The 17,681-nt window shown below is 40.7% G+C and overlaps 1 protein-coding gene across 2 annotated transcripts in view; it reads left to right on the plus strand.

Moving 5' to 3' along the window:
• The window catches only part of LOC119909375 (NACHT, LRR and PYD domains-containing protein 3-like), a 36,973-nt gene that overhangs the window by 13,377 nt on the left and 5,915 nt on the right, over positions 1-17,681 (plus strand). For both annotated transcript variants that reach the window (XM_038727576.1, XM_038727577.1), the window contains 3 exons: positions 5,800-5,973; positions 6,096-6,269; positions 12,405-12,451. In XM_038727576.1, coding sequence (XP_038583504.1) covers positions 5,800-5,973; positions 6,096-6,269; positions 12,405-12,451 — 395 coding nt within the window. The remainder of the gene's footprint in view (positions 1-5,799; positions 5,974-6,095; positions 6,270-12,404; positions 12,452-17,681) is intronic.

A 17,681-nucleotide genomic window follows, 5' to 3' on the forward strand; every position in this document is an offset into this window, starting at 1 on the left:
GCATTTTGCGTGAAAATTGATTGACTCAGCAGGGATTTTATTAAATTTGAAACATTGAGCTAAAGGAGAAAAAATTTAAAAGCAGTAGCTACATTTTTTTATACAGTATTTTGAATTTTCACCTGCTGCCTGAATATTGTGTTTCCCTTTTATATAGATAAAGACATTTCCACTATAAATTAGTGCAGAAATGTTCACCAGAATGCAGGTCTTTATTGCTTAAAATGTTCTGTGGGACTACCCCCTGACCCTTGCCTTCATTTGAGTCTACTCCACCATTGAAACTAAACCAATGCTCTTTTATTTCAGAAAAATTACCCGATACAGGACTGCAGACTCGCGAAAACGGCGAAATTTGCCGTTTTGAAACCAAAATGGGTCACCTACCTGATTTGTGTAGATCCAATGAGAAAATATTTTAGCGGGGGTTGATGGTTGCTAAGACAGCATTTAGTCCGAGTCCTCTCTTCTCTAGCATGAGCTTTGCAACTGTACAACTGGCTGTGCCTAACCAATCGTCACTCAACCCAACAGCCAATTCGAGGCAGCATTGGGAGGATATTTTTCCTAGTCCGCTACACTGCGGAGTCTGACAGCTGAACATGTGAGCCAATTTTATAACTTTGCTGGGATGTTACTGGTTAATAAAAGTGGGCAAGCTATTTACGTCTAAAATACATCTAATAGACATCTAAACACAGCCCACATCTGGGCTAAAATGGCTAAATTTGGGCTGCCAGTCAAAGTTTGGTAGACGTCTAACCATAGCCCAAAAATAGTCTAGTCATCAATTAGACCAACATTGAACGGCTGCAAATATACGTTTTTGTTTTTGAGAGGCTGTCCCTTAACTTTAATGTCTATTTTAAAGTCTATTTGCGTGTATTTGAATCAAATACCGTCCCACAATCAAACCTTAAATGTCATAAACAGTTATACTGTTCTTAGTTTTAAGCATTTGATACAAAGTACTATATAACTATTAAGTAATCATTGTAACGATTAGAATGGTTACCAGTTACACATTTTCAGGATTTCAGAATGAAAGAAACTTAACTCAACGTTTCCTGGATAATATTGGCTGTTACACATTCTTACTTAGAGAATATAAGCAAGTTACACGAACATGGCATCAGATTATACACAATAAAATACAGAGTGATTAAAACAGTGGGAGACGCATTACATGTAATACTTCTTTTGCCCTCTGGGGGGAGCTCTGGTCCCATGAGAGGATACTGAGATAACTTATTAATTAATTTTTTAATTATTATTATTAACAAATAATATTCTGTTACACAAGAAAATATATAAAACGGTTTTGAAGCATGGCATTAGTATAATATAAATTAAAGGAATATCAGTGAGTATTGAGGAAGATTAAAACTCTGCAAATTAACTTTCTTTATGGATTCTTCTTTTCAACACAGTCTTAACAAGAACATGGTAATAGAACTACTCAAACCGAAGTGGCGAGAACTACTAAGTAACTTAACAAAGATTATTTGCTTAAACAAGGTAATAGGCAAGTTATAAGGAGACAGTATTCATTTGTCTACACAAAGGAGTTCAGGGCCAGCGTCCTCCTCTGGTGTCTTTATCAGTTTCACATATCTTCGTGAGAAGGAAGGGGCAGGTTAAGAGTCCATGTTAATGGCTCTTTGGTGGGGTATAGAATCAAGACTGAAGGAGTCTTTGATGTTTTGAGTTATTAGAAAGGGGGGCCATGGTTATCCTGCCATGTGGCTCCTTCTGGGGAGCGTCGGGGTGACACCTTTTTATGGTCAGGGTGTCTAGGATGTCTCTCAGAATACACAGTTTGTAGTCTTTGACTGTTTTGAGCTTGTGCAGGTGTATCTCTATACCCCAAAGCGGAGTCTTTTCCTGTGCAGGTCACAAAGGCCAAATCTTGGGAGGAGGCCCCCTTGGAGACCCAAAGTGAGATATTATAGATCTTCATTTTTCTTTTTCCTCTAAAATAATTAAACACACTGGCTGATCCACAACAATATTATTTTATTATATTATTATATACACAAATATCTATCTCTCTCTCCCTCCCTCCCCCCACACTTGATAACAAATAATGTAAATAATGAATGGCATGTCAAACACAGATACTTACAAGACCAAAGCAAACGTCCTCTTGCTTCCAGTGAATGCAATAACCTCTCACCCATTGCTTGCCAAAAGACATAAAATCAAGATGTATCCCTCGTTTAAAAATATCGGATATGTTTATCACGAGATCTGGCAACTCTGATGTCTACTAACTTTCAAGTCTTGCGTTGCCAAAAGTCATGTCTCAGTAGTAGCTGCCATCTGTCATCATCTCATCTTTAAAATGCACTAGCAGTGTGGTTTTAAGACCAACCAGGCGTGTGCCTGTGCGCGTGCTCGCTTGAACTCATGAGTGAGCATAATCTGAAACACAACCGCTTTCCTACAGAAATCCTGCAATAAACGCAGAAACACCAGCATGCAGGCTGTGGTTTTTCACTCAGACATGTTCAGGCTGTGGTTTTTCACTCAGACATGTTCAGGCTGTGTTACTTAAACATTCCCGGCTCAGAGGCAACTCAACACCGGCGCCGTACCTTCCATTCAGCGCAGCGAGACACCGGCATATTGGCACAGTACTCCTGATAAAAAAAAACACACAACAAAAGCAGAGTGAGACGGGCAGGGAGACAGCTTCACACAAAATGCTGGAAACTCAGGGAAACCCCCTACTGCAACGTTACAGTACAGGGTTCCTGCGGCTCCTTAAAAGGTCTTAAATTGAAATCAGGGAAACTAAGGTCTTAAATTGACCGTAAATTTGCTGTAGGTATTAAATTTGACGATTTGAAAATTGTCACACACAGTCGCCTAAAACGCCTAATTAGCGTGTATTTGTATGGTTTTCTTTTAGTAATTGACAATGTGAGACCCCGCCATTAATATAACTCATATGATTAGGAATATGCAAAGTCATTCACCTGTGGCGGAAATAACTGCCAAATATGGCATTGTAACGTTCATTAAGAGATCAAACGCTTTCTGTCAAAGAAATTATTTCAAAATTTTACATATTAAATTTGTATTTGTTGAGGTCTTAAAAGGTCTTAAAAAGCATTAAATTTGACTTTTCAAATGGTGCAAGAACCCTGCAGTAATATTTTATCATCGGCAGGTCTTTACATGATCACGGTACATTTACTGCATTTAGCCGACGTGCTACAGCCTTGGCTCGCCTGCTGCTTTCAGTACCTATCTTTACTATCTGTGTATCTGTCACCGGAGGCTCAGCAATGTCAGCACAGCTAAATGTATTGGATGATAACGAAACGGTTACTGAGCTGGACTGAATATTAACAATATTGTGTCACTCTTTATAACAGTTAGACCACAGTAAATAACTTTACCGTAGTGTTGGTGGATGGCTCTTCCTCTGGGTTGTATATTATGTGGGTCACGTTACTTACAGCGACTGAGAGGTGAAGATGCTGTGTACCTGAGTATCGTAAACCACAATAAATTTCAATTGTGGCTGCATTAATATAGGCTAGTAAACACATCGCTCCACATTTGCTTTTTACCGTCCTTTTCTTGTAGGCTAAATCAACAGTGGTACACAAGATAGTAACATGGATTGCGTAGAGTTGGTAAAGTAATATGGAAAGCGATATAACTTTGCACAGGATAACATTAGCAACTGCTCGTTGTTAGCTGACGAGCTATCGTGACTTTCTCTGTTTCTCCATCTTTACTAATACTCACTTTGTTCTTACTCGACATAATCTGAACCTGTTTGGTCTGATGGGCTTCAGCACATAAACCTTTGTTGTTGTTTTGTATCCTTACGTGGAGCCTGTGTTTTGCTGTGAGCCGGTTGTTTTATGGCATTAGTGGACTGCATGACGTTAGCTGCCGTGTTGTCGCTGTAGTACGAGAGAGGCTCAGGAGCGCGCACAGGGTTGAATCCGACCCGCAGACCCCACATTAAAAGCAGAATAATGGCTGATACAAGACAATAGTGAGTAAGTTAAGTGAGTTTTGAGCCCATTGACAATAAGTCAATAATGAAAATTTAATTAATTTCATTGAAAACCTTACACATAGTCCCTCTGTTGCAGTGAACATTACAGCGAAAATGAAGATAATTTAAATGTTTCAAACATTTACTTGCATTTGATGATATGTCGTCACGCACCTCAACACAGGGCATGGGTAAAAATATTTAACGTATTTGTTTTGAAGCTGGGATGATGTTACATGAGAAAAGTTGATCTACAGGAGAAACCTATCAGAAAGCAACACAGAACGAGTGCTGAACTGCATTAGGGCCCGAGCACGACCGTGTGAGGTCCCTATTGAATTTGCTAAGATTATATTTTTTTTCTGCAAAGTAGGCTCCATTGACAGGGCCTAAACATACTCGAAAACTCACCAAAAAACATGTCAGAACTGGTGAAAAATTTCGTATTTTATGGGTTTAGCACATGGGCGTGGCAAAATGACTCGCTAGCGCCACCTAGAAAATTGGAAAAGATTATCCCCTCGTTCACGTTCAACCTACATGTACGAAATTTTCTGGGGACATGTATCATATCAAGACGCACAAAAAAGCCTCAAGAACCCATACCCTAAAGTCAACAGGAAGTCGGCCATTTTGAATTTTACGGCCATTTTTGGATGATTTACACACTCTGTACTTTAACGGACTCCTCCGAGGGATTTAGTTGGATCGACGTCAAATTTCTGCTGTGCCTTCTAAAGGCATTGACGATGAAAAGTTGTGCTATTTGCGAGTTTTCGTCAGTGGGCGTGTCTGTGGCGTGGCGTCAAAGATCAACTCTTCGCCATGACACAGGAAGTTGTCGTAACTTCAGTGTATATGCTCACATCTGCACCAAACTTTACGTGCTTGATAACTCTCCCACCCCGCAGAGATCTACACGGCAATACCGATTTATATTCATAGCGGCAAGTGCTATGTAGCTCCACATAGGGGACACAGGAAGTGATATATAACACCTTCATGCGGCGTCGTAAGCACGTAGCCGCACCGGCTCACACCCAACGCGCTACAAGTGCGAGGGCCCGCCCAACGCTGCTTGCAGCTTTAGTATTCAGTTATAGTTTTAGATTTTCACCTGCCAGCTGAATTTTTTTTCGCTTTACATAAATAAAGTCATTTTTGCCATAAATTGATTTAGAACAGAATTGTTATTGTTGTTCTCGAGACAGCAACATAGTGCATCGCCGTGTCTTGTGAGCTAGGTGTATTATCACACACTCTAATCTTAGCCCACCACTTTGAAAACAAAGGGACGCCCTTGCTTGTCGGGAACTAAGCTTAAAAACAGACCTCCTTGTTTCTGTGCGTTTCTCTGCTTGTGTATCCTTCTCACCTTTTTTACCACTGAACAGTTTGCATACCTGCCCAAAAATTCCCTACAATGCAAGAAAACTGTCTCTGGGTTGACACAGAGTTTATGGGGGGACATATTCCCAGATACGTTGTTAGGTTTGGTCTCCCAGTTTAGGCTCTGATGTGGAGGTTGACAAGTATGCTGATTCATTTTTGACCATGATTAATGACTTGGCTTTTCATCAATACATGCTTTAAAATTGTTAGTTTGGCTGCTGAAGTTTTTAAAAATTTTTGGAGGATTTAGGATTGATGACCCCCAACCCCTGCGGTAGACTTTGTAGGGTTGGGTTGGAGGGGGCGCCATTTTAAAATCTCGCCTAGGGCTCCAACACTGTCAGGGCCATGGAAAAATAAATAATTTATTGATAACACTTTTTCAGGTTGAGTGGCTGCAATCTCTTAGAAAGAAGCTGTGAAGCTCTGTCCTCAGTTCTCAGCTCCCAGTCCTCTAGTCTGAGAGAGCTGGACCTGAGTAACAACGACCTGCAGGACTCAGGAGTGAAGCTGCTGTCTGCTGGACTGGAGAGTCCACACTGTACACTGGAAACTCTCAGGTCAGTATTAAGCTATTGCTTTTAAATCCTACTCTTCTGGTTTTAGGTTCATGTTAGTGAAAATGGTCTGTAGGATTTTCCTGCTGACATGATTTTCTAAAACACAGAATTTATGATTCCAGGCTGTCAGGCTGTCTGATCACAGAGGAAGGCTGTGCTTCTCTGGCCTCGGCTCTGAGCTCCAACCCCTCCCATCTAAGAGAGCTGGACCTGAGCTACAATCATCCAGGAGACTCAGGGTTGAAGCTGCTTTCTGCTGGACTGGAGGAGCCACACTGGAGACTGGACACTCTCAGGTTTGGACAACATGAGCTCACACACTGCTAGGCCTGAACAATGTTGGAAAATCAATAAAATAACCAATATTGCGGTTGTGATATAATATGCTATTATTTTTATAATAACTGACATACTCCTTGTTCCTTTTTGACACCAGGGTGTGCCTCTCAGAAATTTTATTTGCCACTTTTGAAATGTATGCACTAAATGAAGGAATAACATTCAGCTCATTAAGACATCAATTAATGTTAGTAATGTTGTCATTCAATGTTCAGTATATTTACTCAAAAACATTACGTACATGTTTGCATGCAAAATAAGGACCCATGTCTTTCAGTACAAGACAATCACTCCACCTTACTTAACAACCAGGTATTTCAATTGAAGATGCACATCAATCCTGTATTATTACTGTAGATGTCAGCCATGATAAGAAGGATGCAAGTCATGGCAATAAATGATTTCCTATAATATTATCAGGTAGGCTTACCTACAGACAACAAGAAAACAAAGTTCACCACAGTGGTATTATACATTAAGAGCTCAATACAAAACCCACAATTCAACCACCAATTAATGAGTCCTTATGTCAGTTCAAATCTCCACAAGAGTCCATATCTCAACAAAACCTCATTTTCTGGATCCCAGCAAGCAAACAAAAAAAGCCTCAGTTTGTGGTTCAATATAAAAGTTGGCCAACAAAAATAAAACCAAGTGACGCCTCTTGGTCTAATAGTCAAGATTAGTAATTCTCCAACAACACCGGAGTTCCCGCCCTCCCCCGTTGTCGGCCGATGCTGCTGCTAAGTAACGCATTTGCTGTAACACACTGGACTTTCGGGGACTAGTGTGGTTTGAAACGCTATTTCACAGATATTCCTTGAGCTGTGTGTGTGTGGCGCAGGCGAGTGCGCTGATCGCCACAATACTCTAACCTCACAACCATGTTTTTCTGTTGTGTATTTTCCCCCTCTATAAAAGTGGCGGAGTCCATCATCATGAAGTCCATTATCACTTCTTATTTCTCCTAATTCTGTTCAGACCAATTTGTAGGCCTGAGTTAGGAAACACATGGATCTTCAGAAGTCTTATCATTAGGAACATCAGAAACTTGTATATAAAATCATTCTCATGTGAGCACTGCTAGCAACATGGCTCTAGGGATAGTGTTGGTCGGTCTGTTCAACACTATTGGTTCAGAATGAAATATCAGCTACTGAATTTGTTGAGATGAATTTAGCTTCAGTGTTGGACAGTAATGTCGCTACAAGTAGCTCCGTTCATCTTTCTCAAAGACTATAAATGTGTTTTTTGTTTGTAAATTTGCATTTTTGTTTATAAATTTAGCCAACAACATAAAATTTAGAAACAACATAAAATTAATTAAGAAATAATGGTCGCAGCTTTGCTTTTTATTACTGGCTAACCCCAAAAAGGACATTCTGCCAGAACAAGATGAAACTTGAATATTATTAATAAATGTACATACATCTTTCCAAAATTGTTTTACATACTATATGTACGGTGAAAAAAATAATATATAATGTTGCTGTATAAGTCTCACATAGTATGAGTCTTTGTTTTATAAAAATTACAGAAGTACAAAACAATCATACAATGAATCAAGTACATGAGCTGAGCGCTGGGGGGGAAAGGGACTTAATTGCCTTTTGCTTTTGAGACCACTGAAATGAATTGATGAGATGTAATGTTTGAACTCTTTTGAAAAGGCAAAAAAGCAAGGTTTCTTATTTGTGAATTTACATTTATGAATACGAAATTTGTACTAATACGTGAGTGTCTTTCTTAAATCTATTCTTAACATATTTTTAAGCTGAATAGAATTTATGAATGAGTCTTTGATTTTATTGGTGATTAAGTACTGAATTTCAATTTGTGGATGATATATATATATAGATAGATAGATAGATATAGATCTATAGATATATATATAAAATTAGTTCTTCATACTGTATCATCCACATCCAGTATGAGATTGCATATGTTACTGTAATAATATCTCTTTGGAATAGATATCTCTTTGGAAAAACTAATTTTACCTATATGACTGTCTGATGGAAATAACAACAATTGTTGTGCAGTGACCCTTGTTTGAGATTTGAATAGCATACAGACTCCAGAGGGTATTGCACCAACTACATTTGCATAGTCCCCAGCTTCCCAGCAACGGAAACTCTTCATAAGTAAACAGAAGACCATTGTTGTTAAACAAATATTCCATGAAGAGAGATTTGTGTTAATATAAGATGTTCTTGTTATTCCATATAAGATATTTGTGAGGTGAAAAATTGTGCTTGTAGATGAGAGACCATGACAAGTTGATGAAAGGAAGACATTTTTACAGATACCTTATCAATATCATAGTTACAAACTAGACGGTTTAAGCCACCCAGCTTAAATAATAGAGAAAGGGGTAAAACATTCCAAATGGACGTAGGGTTTCTATATAATCGTTTAAGCCAATTCATCTTAAATGTATCAAGGTATAAAAATCCAAAAAATAAGCCCACCGTTTTCACTTCATTTACATGTATTATTATTGACACTCTAAAGAATTGTTTGCGCAACATTGTAAAAAAAGGGTTGCAGTTCTGAAGAAGGAAAACTGAAAAACAAAATCATGTTTGCAGAGATTTTTTTTTATGGGTTTCGCGGATGGGCGTGGCAAAATAGCTCGCTAGTGCTCCCTACAGAGCAGCCCCTGGACTACATTTCACATACATGTACGAAATTTCTGTGGTACGTGTATCAGGTCATTCTTAAACCCAAGGAAGTCGGCCATTTTGGGTTAAATGGTCATTTTGGGTTAAATGGTCATTTTTGGCGATTTACACACTTTGTACTTAAATGAACTCTTCCTAGGGATTTAGTCCGACTGACTTTAGATTTGTGCTGTGCAGTCTAAACCCATTGACGGTTAAAAGTTGTGCAGGTGAGTTTTCGTGGAACAGCGCGCCCGTGGCATGATGTCCAAAATCGATTATTCGCCATAAACAGGAAGTCATTGTAACTTCAGTCTACATCCTCACATCTGCACCAAATTTGGAATACATTAAGAGTCTCACCCTGAACACATCCATTTGAAATGTTCACAAGGGTTAGGTTTAGCTTTTTCCAGCTGCTACACTACCTTGCAGAGTGGTCGACAGGCTACTTCCAAACTTTGGCTTTGCCAACAGCTGTAATTAACACTGATGAATGTTTGATCCTCCACATTAATCTCTGTTGAAGCTTGGCCGTGATTCTCTGCTGGATGGTCTGTGGCTTGTAAGCTTACGCTAGCTAGTGTTGGACAAGCTAGCGGTCTCCTCCGGCATCATGGCTTTCCTAAGGTACTCCGCTTTGGAACTCAAGAATCTCACTTCACACATCGTAACGAGTAACATTAGCCTTGAGTTGATTAAATCTCTCCATCTCTTACGTCGCCCCCACAATGTGCATGGGGCTGCACAGATATCCAGATAAAAGAATCTCCGTACACGCCTCTTCATTTGAGTGCATTCACTTTGCTCTGTCTGGGCCTCTGCAGCTACAAGTGGTCCTTGTCCATCGCCCGCCTAAGTCATCTGCTTAGTTTCCTGCCTGAGCTTTCTGACTGTCTTGCTCTTGATTTGCCCAACCTCGCCAGCTACTATCCTACTTGGTGACTTTAACATCCATCTCGATTCCAGAGATGTTTACGCTGCAAAATTTTTGTCACTACTGGATTGCTTTAGTTTTACACAACATGACAACGGCCCCACACATGTTAAAGGTCATACACTGGACCTGGTATGCTCCACAGGTACAACCCCCACCCATCTACAAACTGTTGATCTGGCTATTTCTGATCACTTTGCCATCATGTTCTCTGTTTCTGTGCACACACAGGAAGTGTGTGAAAAGGACCATTGCATATCGCAACATCAAACGAGTGTGCATACCGAAACTATTCTGTACACTTGTAGGCCATCTTATCAGCTATCCCCCAAACTGCACAGTTGATGACTTGGTTAATACAACCTGGCCCTGTCACGTAGTCTGTACTCTGTTGCCCCCCCTCATCACTCAGTCTGTCTCCTTCTCCTGTTCCGCTCCATGGTTCATTGCTGAACACCTCATGAAGGCCACAGGGCGGAGGCTGGAGAGGTACTATAAAAAATTCTGGCCTCACTGTCCACCAGGAAGCCTACAACGACCATGTTAAGAGCTCCAAACATACTCTGTCCAGTGCTATGCTCCAGGTTCCTGAAATACTTGATCTGAACCCTGATGATCCAAACCACTACTGCCCAATCTCCAACCTACCTTTTATATGCACGTTATTGGAAACAGCTGTGGCTTCCCATCTCAACCATCATATGCTACATCACAACCTCTACAAGCCATTTCAATCTGGCTTCAGGACACATCATAGCACAGAAACTGCCCTCATTAAAATCACAAATTACCATCTCATGGCAGCTGACTCTGGCCATGTCAGCATCTAAATTCTTCTCAACCTCTCTGCAGCCTTCGATACAGTCTCCCACTCATTCTTCTCACTCGCCTCTCCGAACTCATTGGTCTCACTGGTACTGTATATTCCTGGTTTCAATCCTATCTCACCAACAGGCAAAAATACATCACCCTTAAGGGCATCTGCTCTGATTTGGCGCCAGTCTTACACGGTATGCCTCAAGGACTGCTTGGCCCGCTACTATCCAATATCTACATGCTACCTCTTGGGATGATCATCCGGAAACATGGACTCCTCTTCCACTGCTACGCTGATGACACCCAGCTCTACATCAGCACTAAGTCATCTACTCCCCTTCCACCAGTGCCGCTTATTAACTGCCTGAAGGACATCAAGAACTGGATGGACAGTAACCTCCTCAAATTCAATAAAGACAAAACAGAACTCATGGTGTTTGCCCCACAGTCACTTCTCAGAAAGGTTGGTGACATCACACTGGATGTGAATGGCTGCTCAATCTCTGCATCCGTTCAAGTACGCAACCTGGGCATCATCATGGACTCCACTCTCTCCTTCCAACAGCACATCAAAAACACTACTAAAACTGCCTTTTACCATCTTAAGAACATCTCCAGACTCTTGACAGTGCCTCTCCAACTCTGTAGCTAAGACCCTCATCCACTCCTTCATCACCTCCCGACTTGACTATTGTAACGGTATCCTGTTCGGTCTGCCCAGCAAGGCTTCTGACAGACTCCAGTATGTCTAGATCTCTGCAGCTAGGATGCTCACCCCCACAAAACCTGGACTTGCCATATGTTGTGTGTATTATTTATTCCTCTGTTTATCTGTTGTTTATTATGCTATTTCCTCTAATCTATTTGTCTATTGAAATATAAGGTACCAGCAAGATTTGAGAGCATGTCTGTTCATGCGTGTACTTCATGATATTATTTTGATGTACATTCAGTATATGGAAATCTACATTCATCCCATGGAAATATTAATGAATGTTTTGTAATGGTTGGAAGTAAGTGATTGGTGTAGACAAATAAGCCACCTCCTTCAAAACATGGTTTTTCACTATGTAACACCATTTTCCTGATGATGGTCTAGCACCGAAACGTTGTGCACGTTAGACAGTAGGGGGGAGTTTTCTTTGCAAATATTTAAAGCAAAAAGAATGAGCAATTTTAGATGCATAGAAACACCTTCTAGGTGCCTTTATTCTGTGTAAACTTCATAATTTAGCCTCATTTTTCTCTGTGAAATACAGTCCTTTATTGAAATGAAATTCCAAAGTCAAGTCAGTTTTAAGCGCAAAATTGTCTCAGAAATCTTTACGGATTGTACATCATGTGGACTCTCTGTCCTCAGACCCTATGTTTCTGACATATAAATTACACAATACAAGTTAGTTGTTCATGTGTGAAAGCTGGTCGAACTGTTTATATTGTGGGACAACATGCAGAGGGACAGTATTTTTCATCCTGCTCTCATATTAGTCGTCTTCTCTTTTTCTTCAGGTCTTGTTCTCTCAGACAGTGAAAGAATCCTGGAGACAGTTGAGACAGAATCTTTTCAGCCTGTTTCTCTGTCACGCTGACAAACTGAGGAACACTGCTTCATGTTGAACAGCAGTTAGGACTCATGTTGGATAAAAAAATCACTCTGACTGTGTTTCTTCCTCCAGGGTGGACCATGGTGGAGAGCAGAGGTTAAAACCTGGTCTGAGGAAGTGTAAGTGTGGATTCAATCTGACTCATGATTACAAAACAGCACACAGTCAGTTTCTCTTTCAATACAAAGTTGCTAGCTGTGGTATTTATTCATTCAGACATTACTGACTAAATGCATCATCATTAAACTTCATAGAAATGAACAACATCAGCACCCAAACAAAGAATAAACCTTCAGATGTGTCTGATGATAAACTGCTGCTGTGTTGTGTCTCGTTCTCTCCACCAGATTTCTGTGAACTCACACTGGACACAAACACAGCACACAGAAACCTCAAACTGTCTAACAACAGGAAGGTGAAATATGTGAGAGAGGAGCAGCCATATCCTGATCATCCAGAGAGATTTGACTACTGGCAGCTGTTGTGTAGAAATGGTCTGACTGGTCACTGTTACTGGGAGGTCGAGTGGAGAGGAGGAGTTTATATATCAGTGACTTACAGAGGAATCCGAAGGAGAGGAGACAGTAAAGACTGTCTGTTTGGAAGAAATGTTCAGTCCTGGAGTCTGAGGTGCTCTGATGATGGTTACTCTGTCTGGCACAATAAGAGAGAAACAGTCCTCCCTCTCTCCTCCTCCTCCTCCTCCTCCTCCTCCTCCTCCTCCTCCTCTAACAGAGTAGCAGTGTATGTGGACTGTCCTGCTGGCTCTCTGTCCTTCTACAGAGTTTCCTCTGACACACTAATCCACCTCCACACCTTCAACACTACATTCACTGAACCTCTGTATCCTGGGTTTCTGCTCTGGCCTGGTTCCTCAGTGTCTCTGTGTTCTCTGTAGGAGGGAGACAACTTCCAGTCCTGTGGTTTAAATGTTGGTGGTGGACGAAGCTTCACTTTGGTTAACATCTGGCTCACTGATTCTGCCTTTAATGTCAGAAATGTGTTTTCTTAGAAATGGTGAATTGATCTCAGGGCTGAACTTGTTTACAAACCGTTGACTTAGATTTTCACTTCAATAAAGTTTTCTTGGATCAGCATCTAGTAGCACTGTGTTTTTTAACCAATTTGAGAAAATACCTCGTAAATTAATCAATTAGTGTAGCCTTAAATGAATTCAATAATTATATCAGCAACATAGCCGATGTGCAAATCCACATCTTTTCTGTGGTGATGAATCCAAAACATTTTTTTATTTAATGTAAAAGTTGCTGTTTATGAGGTTTGTAAATTAAGTTTGTCTGAATAATTGTTGTTGAACTGAAAATCATGAATGTAGTACAGCCTTTAATGGCTCTGATGTTGAGTTTTGCAGTTTCTGTTCTTATGACTCCAAAAATCATGGTCATGCTCGACCTCACTCGTGAACACTGTTTATTTTTTAGAACACTTCTGATGAGCTTGCTGTTATTCCCGCCCTCCGTTACCTATAACCTGCCTACGTACACGTAACATCTGCTGTGCGCAGCCGCACGTGAGCGAGGACAACGAACAGTGCCATTTATCATAAACTTTGGCTTTAAAACTTCATACAACAAGACCCAAACAAAGAAGTGCCCAAATATGTGGTGAGTGAACATGTTTAGCTCAGCATTGGCCATCTAACGTTAGCTTGCTTCTTGCTTCAGCTACGAGAGGTTTACTCCGACTGTCGTTTGTTATGAAAAGATGAACGAGCGTTTGTTTACTTGCCAAACTTGTGGTGGTCATTTAACGTAATCATTACATCCCGCAGGCTGCCATCACGTTAATTATTGCTGTTGGCTGGAAAGAGGTTACAGGTTTACTGTTGATCATGTAGCCTAACCTTATAGTTTTATTTAGTTAATAGCCTAACATTACACTGTTTTTTGAGAGTCTGCAGGGTGTGTTGACTTATAGTAGTTAATAAGTTGTCATTAACTGCATTGCACATTATAGTTGTGCTCTGTGAAAAACAGGTTACAGCTTTATTGTTGACCTCGTAACTTTACAGTATTATTTAGTTAACTTTACACTGGATCTGAAACTCAACGGGTTTGTTGACTTACAGTAGTTTATAAGCGGTCATTAATTGTAGACGCATTGTACATTAGGCTACATGGTTGTGCTCTGTAAGTTAAAAACAGACAGATTTATTGTTGATTATGCAACGTCACAGTTTTATTGACTTGCAGTATTTAATAAGCTGTCATTAATTGCATTGCACATTACATGGTTGTTCTCTTTAAATGAAAAACCGGTTAACAGTATTCGTTATAGCTATGAAGTTTTATTAGCAACCTGGATTGAACGCAGCTGATACAACATTCGTAATAACCACGAGAGACTTCAGACTTGACGTGGACTCTAGCTCAAAGACTTGTGAGCATCTCTGTCATACGTAGATATGGTCTCCACTTCCACTGCTACACTGATGACATCCAGATCTACATCTCCACCAAATCCACCACGAGAGTTAACTCTGCAACTCTGACCAACTGCCTCATCGACATACAAATCTGGATGCAAACCAACTTCTTACAACTCAATTACAATCAATTGGACATGATCATCATCGGTCCCAAATCACTCGCAAAAAATACCAACAGCTTCAGCCTTTCCATCGACAACTCTACACATCCGCAACCTTGGAGTCATCTTTGACAGCAACCTCACTTTTGAACACCACATCAACCATGTCACCAGGACTGCCTTCCACAAGGTGGTCAATCAGAACAAAGTGAGCTTTTAGGGAGGGCGGCCTTAAAGAGACAGGAGCTAAAAATAGTGTTTACGACTGAGGGTGAATAGAGGTGCTGAAGATATGGACAGTATGAGAAAAATAATGTAGTTTTTGAACATTAAAGCATATAAACATTTTCTAGAAAAAAAACTAAATCTCGTCTCTCTCCTATCACTTCCTGCAGGTGTTTCTGGCTCTGGAGCTGTGGAGTCTGGATCTGTGGTTGCGGGTCACCTGCTGCCCCCATGTTCCTGCTCGACACCCTCTGCTACAACAACTAGTCCTATTATTATTATTATTATTATTATTATTGTTATTATAATCATTAACATTACGATTGTTATGATTAACACTACTATAAATATCTGTACCATTTTTTATGAAAAGCTCTGTGAGATAACTGTTGTTGTGATTTGGCACTTTATAAATAAAATTGAATTGAATTGAAAAGTATGAACCTGAAAATTAGCTTAATATGGGACCTTTAAGTTCGACTACTTTTCCCCCAGAGGTTGAGCAAATTTTTGTTGCTCAGGTAGGCCTACACAAATGCTCTTTTTAAGGACAGTGTCCTCATAAATACTGTCCTCACAGAAGCACACACAGCAGCTAAACTACAGCCGGACCCTGTCCTCTGAGCAGTTTTCAGTCCCAGCAGTAGATATTGTACTTGTATTACAGAAGCAGTATTTGTAGTAGTAGCACTATTAGAAGTGACAATAATTTCAAACTTTATCTGTTTAACACCTTTTAAAACAAAGGTAAAAAGTCTTTACAGCGACAAACAAGTGAAAAGGCCTTTAAAGAAAAATGTTTGGAAGCCAGAGTCTGTTTGAAGAAGAGCTTTAAAAGCAGACATCTGTGGCAGCCTGAGGTTCTGGTCCCCCTTTGTTAGGAACCAGGACTGAGGAACAGAGTGAAGGGCCCCGCCCGGGGATCTCAAGCTTCATTCTGCCTTATTACAAACCAACATGTCCAAAATATCGTAGTGTACCAACTTGATCCACACTGCTCCTTCATGACATCTTTCAGTGCTGAGCTGATCTTTAGTTCATCAGATGGTTAGTTAGCACCATCTAGTGGACAGGTAACAGAACTACATCACCTGATGTGTGATTCCTCTGACACTGACTGGGTTTCTGCCACAGGTTTGACCGGTTTTGACGTCACTATGAAGTTTGTTATACTCTGAAGTTATGAGGATGTGACGGCGTCCTCAAATCAGATGCACACAGACACCAGGACTGACGAGGAAAAAATTAGCAACTTCTTCTCCCAGTGTTTCCTCCACACATGAAGGTGAGTTCAGCAGGTGAGAATCCTACCAGAGAATCTGTAAATGTCTGATAATCAGGATCACTTTGATCACATTGTGCTGGATCACTGTTTAACTGGACAGTAGAAATGCTTCTTGATGCTGATTGGCTGTTTCTAATTAGCTCTTTGAAATTTGCTGTAGAATACATATTTCTCAAGTAGAATCTGCAGCAGTCTGATTGTAGTCTGAGCTCACATCATCAGTGAAACATGCAGGGTGTGTCTGAACTGGTCTGAAAGTTGAATAACTCCAACTGTTAATGCTCTTAACTGAAGTGCATGGATGAAGCGTTAAGGCTGGAAGGACCATATTCCAACATTGAGACGGACTTGGTCTCCGCTGTCTCAGCTTGTTTAATATGGGATTTTGCGATACCTGGTACTGGTTCATTTGACATTGTAAAGGAAATTATTGTTCTAGAAATGTCTTGATTGTAACACATTTTGGGGGACACTTGGGATGTCCATCCAACCATCCATTATCTTCCATTTCCTTTCCTGACATCCCTCTCCCCAGAAAAACTCTCAAGCTCTTTCTGGGCTAACCCAATGTGTTCCCAGGCCACATGGGAGCATAAAGAAATATCTAAATGAGGGGATGAGGGGTTGGTTAAACCTGACTGATTACTTTTACGTAAGATGCTTTAACGTAATCCCTCCAGAGTTCTGGGTCTACCACAGGGTTTCCATCCAGTTTTGCCTCGGTGTGATGGTGCTTTCAGATCAAAAGCAAAGCGAGCGTTTGGGGCGGTGAGTTTACATAGAGCCGCGACTTCCTGTTGGGTGGCATGAAGCAACGCGGTGCCAGCGACGCAAAGGTGAAGTGAAAGCAGTGCAAAGGAATTCGCGTGAGTTGAATATTTTCAACGCAAGCGTTGAGTTGCGATAGCCTATCAGCGTTGAGATTGTCCGTACAGTGATGGCTTCAGAGCGTTGTGTGGAGAGGGCCAGGCAGAGCGGCCGATTGAAAATCTGCTGGCCGGTGGAGAGCTGCTAAACTTGGGGGAGAGGAGCAGGGAGCAGCGCTGCAGCTTTTGGACAAATAAACACCCGTAGTCGGACTGAATTCTGCTCTGACAACTACGCCATTTGCTCACGGGAGGAGCTCAGAGTTAACTGTTAAATTAGCTTTTTACTTTAGTTTTTGGGATTAAAACGTTGATTTATCTTCACTCGAGCTTCTCAGCAGCCAGCTTCTGTACACATCCGGTTCCAGTGATGTTAGCATCGCTAGCTCTGTTGGACTACGACTTCATATTTACATGAAAACC

The sequence above is a fragment of the Micropterus salmoides genome, unplaced genomic scaffold (assembly GCF_014851395.1).
Source record: "Micropterus salmoides isolate LMB-PRFRI ecotype aquatic unplaced genomic scaffold, ASM1485139v1 Ms_hic_scaffold_18, whole genome shotgun sequence".
Lineage (NCBI taxonomy): Eukaryota > Metazoa > Chordata > Actinopteri > Centrarchiformes > Centrarchidae > Micropterus > Micropterus salmoides.